Here is a 3,917-nt window from a genome sequence, read left to right as displayed (position 1 = left end):
AAAATTGAACTTTTTTTCCAATGTTTGTAAATCGGTGAACTGTTATTCGTGAAAACCTGAAAATGATCTAGAAGGTCTAGAAAATTGTGCACTTTTCAGGGATTGGTGGTTGGCGGAAAATCCTTGGCGGTGTTCCTTCATTGTTCCCCATCGATAACAAGGGGTCAAAAGAGGCGAATCAGGTCATCTATTGTCTTTTCTCTTCACCCTGTCACATGCATGTCAAACCATCGCTCACAATGTCGGTTTATTGCTCCCTAATTACTTATCTGATGACGCAAACAGTACCTACGACGTTTGAAAAGGGGGCGGAGTTTCCCACGGGAAGGATTATGCCAGGTGTGCTGAGCCCCGCCCACTTTTCTCCCACTCCAATGCAAAAATGGCTATAACTCGCGTTGAGATAGGCATAGAAAGATGGTTTTTGTTGCATTTTGATGGCTAGAATTGGTATTTTAAGATGTTCTCAAAAAATTCGAATTTCAGAACCTCCAAAAAATCCAAATCGCACGAAAGATCGGGATCACCGAGGAAGGTATTTTTGCACTGATTCGTTGTCATTTTGGAATGGAAAAGATTGTAAATTTCCATCCGGATGACTTGCAATTCTACGAACGGATGAAAAATTTGGCTGCCTATACCACAGGAGCCAAAAATGAAAGTGTACCCAGAAATCTGTCATTGGAGGATTATAAAAAATGGTGCGGAGTCGTGCAGCCTATCAAGAAGTTCATTGAGGAGAATCCAGAGGCCAAGAAGGAGCAATTCGTGCTGCCATGGAGGGTTTTGATGTTGCCGGATAGTGGAAAGGAGGATTACAGGCAATGGAATGTGAGTATGGATGGGCTAAGATAGTTTTAGACAATTTGAGAGAGGCTAAGATAGCAAATTGTATTTCATCTGAAGCTCGAAATCTGACCATCAAAGTGCGCTAAAAATCAAGTTTCTAGCTTGATTCTGAAGCGAGTTATAGTCTTTTTTGCAATTGAGAGACGCAGAGCAGCGAAAGTGCTCTCGTTTCTCTGCGTCTCTCTTAAATGCAAAAATGGTCATAACTAGCTTCAAACTTGCGCTAGAAACTCGATTTTTAGCGCATTTGGGAAAGCAGAAAAAGGGTTTTCAGATAAAACATTTATTTTTTATTTTTTTACAAAAAATTTTTAATATTTTTTGAGAATCCAAAATTTTAAAAAAACCGATCTAAAAACCACATTCCTAGCGAATAAATTGCAACAAAAATCATTTTTCTAGGTCTATTCTAACCCGAATTACAGCCATTTTTGCGTTGAGGAGAGACGCAGAGAAACGAGAGTGCTCTCGTTTCTCTGCGTCTCTCTTAAATGCAAAAAGGGTTATAACTCGCTTCAGAATTAAGCTAAAAACTTGATTTTTAGCGCATTTTGATTGCCAGAAACAGAGCTTTCAGAGATATACAATTTTTACCAATTTCAAATATTCAAACTAACGTAATTTAGCTTGATATTCATTTGTTAAGCTATCTAAAGCGTTCTCAAACTATCTAAATCGATTTTAGGCTGTTTTAAGCGTATTTTCGCCTATTTTTAAGCCTTGTTTTAGCTAAGCTCTACTATCTCAATCTAAAATGTTCATTTCCAGAATGCCGACATCATCAACCTGGCTGAAAAGATGTCTGTCTCCGAAGAAGGGATTCGTCGCTTGAAATACATCGGTTTGACTGGACACAAGGCCTCTCTGTTCCGCCAGAATAATATGGAATTATTTCGAAAATTGAACAAGGACGATGAGAGATTCCCCTGAAGGATGAGCTCAGTTTGGAGGACTTTTTTAAGCTCTGCGTTCCCATGCAAGCCATTCATTATTGTCATCCAAGGAAGGTTCATAATTTGTATGCTTAGAAGGTTATTTGTGAATAAAACCATTTATAGACGATTTTGAGGTACTTATAAAGGGTTCTATTACAGCAAATACGGTATTTGAGATTTGGGATTCAAAATGAAACAGTTTATGGTCTTGAATTATCATCATCCCAACGATATCCGCGTAGCTCCTTCAGTGTCGTCGTCGTTGTCTCCTGAGACTCCTGAACCAACGGCTCCACCAATCCCTCCATCCCCATCTCCTTCTCCTTTATCTGATTCCAAATCCGATCTCCATAAAAGAAGCAAATCTTGAGAACCATTCCGAACAACACCACACAAGCCAGGACCACAGCACACCCGATCACAATGGTCTTGTGTTTGTCGTAGACACTTTTTGCAGTTTGACGAGTGACACGTGGAATCAGACGATGGGCACGGGCGGTGTTGAAGTAGGCGGCGATGGTGGATTGGGGGGAGTTGGAGGATCGGGTGGGGGCGGCGAAGTAGAGAGCACGAGGGTTCTTGGGGAAGTAGTGAGGGTTGTGGTGGTACATGGTTGGGACGGCTGTGGCTGGAATACGGTAGTTAGAGATTGGGGGGTATAGAGAAAAAGGAATTTTAAGTTTGAGAGGTGGCCTAAAGATCTGGGAAACTATTCAACTAGGCTAGCTTAAAATAAGTCTAGCTTAGAGGGTACAAGTGGTTCAAAGTGATTAAGGGGTACGAAACTCGAATTTTAAAAGTGTTTTGTCTCCCAAAATGGCTTTTTGGTCTAAGGATCCCAAAAGTTTAGAAGATAGAATTCTAAGTTTGAGAGGTGGCCTAAAGATCTGAGGCGCTTGTAAGCTAGGCTAACTTAAGCTAGTTAATTAGTTAGTTTAGCGAGTTCAGGCTAGACTGAGCTTAGCTAGGCTAGACAAGGCTAGACTAGAGAATCGCTAGATAATGGAAAAATAATTAATTCTCCAAAAACTTCTAAACTCTTATACCCAAAAAACCCAAATCCCCTGTGATATAGAGATACTCCGCCCCCTTTATCTTATTTTTCCTCTTCCTTGTCTATATTTTGGTTCTATGAAATTACCCATTTTAGGATGAGTAATCTGAAAAAACATGGTTTTTGAAAAAAAAATAAGATAATTGATAGGTATGGAAAAAAAGAGACAGATCTCTAGATTTGAAGGAAACGGGTGACCAGCGGGTGATTGGCGGATGAAGTGAGAATTTGACCACATTTTAAAAATCAGTGAAAAGCAAATTAGATATCAACTTGAGAGCTGAGAATCTGAAGATTCTAAAAATATGCTTCATTTTCTGATCGGAGCTAAATGAGCCAAGTTATGAAGGTTTAAACTTTGCTCAACTAGATTTTTAAAGGTGGGGGGACAGGAGATTTTTCGTAGTTTTTTTGTAGCTAGAGTATGCATTCTACCGTGACGGTGTACAACGCTTAATGTCACTCTGCGTACAGCTGTCGTCCTCGCCTTTATGTATGCAATCGGGCGTGCGCTTTCTCTTTGCCCGCGTGGCTCAGTCGGTAGCGGCGCCGCACCCTCAATCCTCGCCCTCACAAGTTCAACTCCTCGAGGGGCATCTTTGAACGGAATTTCGAGAACATTATTTTTTTCATGTCCCCCCACCTTTAAAGGATTTTTTTTTAATTTCCAAAAGTCCTTCATTTAGAGCTCCTAAATGATATAAACCTTGTTTATCTTTGTTCTCGGCGTAGTTTTATTCAACCAGAGCAATCATATTTCACATGACCTAAAAGCTGAAAGCCTGAAGATCCCAAAAATGTATTTCAATTTTCGATCGGAGCTAAATGAGCCGAGTTATGAACGTTCAAAGGTAGTACTTTGCTTAAAAGACTCGTAACTTGGCTCAAATTGGACCATTAAGGAAGATATCTAGATTTCTGGACTCCCCGAATCTTTGGCTTCCCAATGGTACAAAATTCAAAGAGTTTTCAAACCTAATTCAACTAGAATTGTTCCAAAAAGTCTAGAAGAAAATGCTGTACTTGCTCCAATGGAAGCCCACCCACACCGTCAACTTTGAGCTCAAATATCTTGGTTC

At 40.1% G+C, this 3,917-nt stretch overlaps 2 protein-coding genes across 2 annotated transcripts in view; one reads left to right on the top strand and one right to left on the bottom strand.

Moving 5' to 3' along the window:
* The window catches only part of CBG26520, a gene marked incomplete at both ends in the record, with an annotated part of 3,378 nt that extends 1,599 nt beyond the window's left edge, over positions 1–1,779 (top strand). The window contains 2 exons of the mRNA XM_045236322.1: positions 487–831; positions 1,618–1,779. Of these exons, the coding sequence (XP_045099444.1) occupies positions 487–831; positions 1,618–1,779 (507 nt within the window). The remainder of the gene's footprint in view (positions 1–486; positions 832–1,617) is intronic.
* Positions 1,780–1,984: 205 nt separating this feature from the next.
* Positions 1,985–2,395, bottom strand: CBG26519 (the record flags this gene model as incomplete). Its single annotated transcript, XM_045236321.1, has 1 exon — positions 1,985–2,395. One exon carries the CDS (start codon positions 2,393–2,395, stop codon positions 1,985–1,987), a length of 411 nt encoding a protein of 136 aa, XP_045099443.1.
* Positions 2,396–3,917: the final 1,522 nt, after the last annotated feature.

Source organism: Caenorhabditis briggsae, assembly GCF_000004555.2.
Source record: "Caenorhabditis briggsae complete genome, chrIV, whole genome shotgun sequence".
NCBI lineage: Eukaryota > Metazoa > Nematoda > Chromadorea > Rhabditida > Rhabditidae > Caenorhabditis > Caenorhabditis briggsae.
Note: the sequence above shows the minus strand (reverse complement) of the source record. Positions and strands in the feature narration are given on the sequence as shown.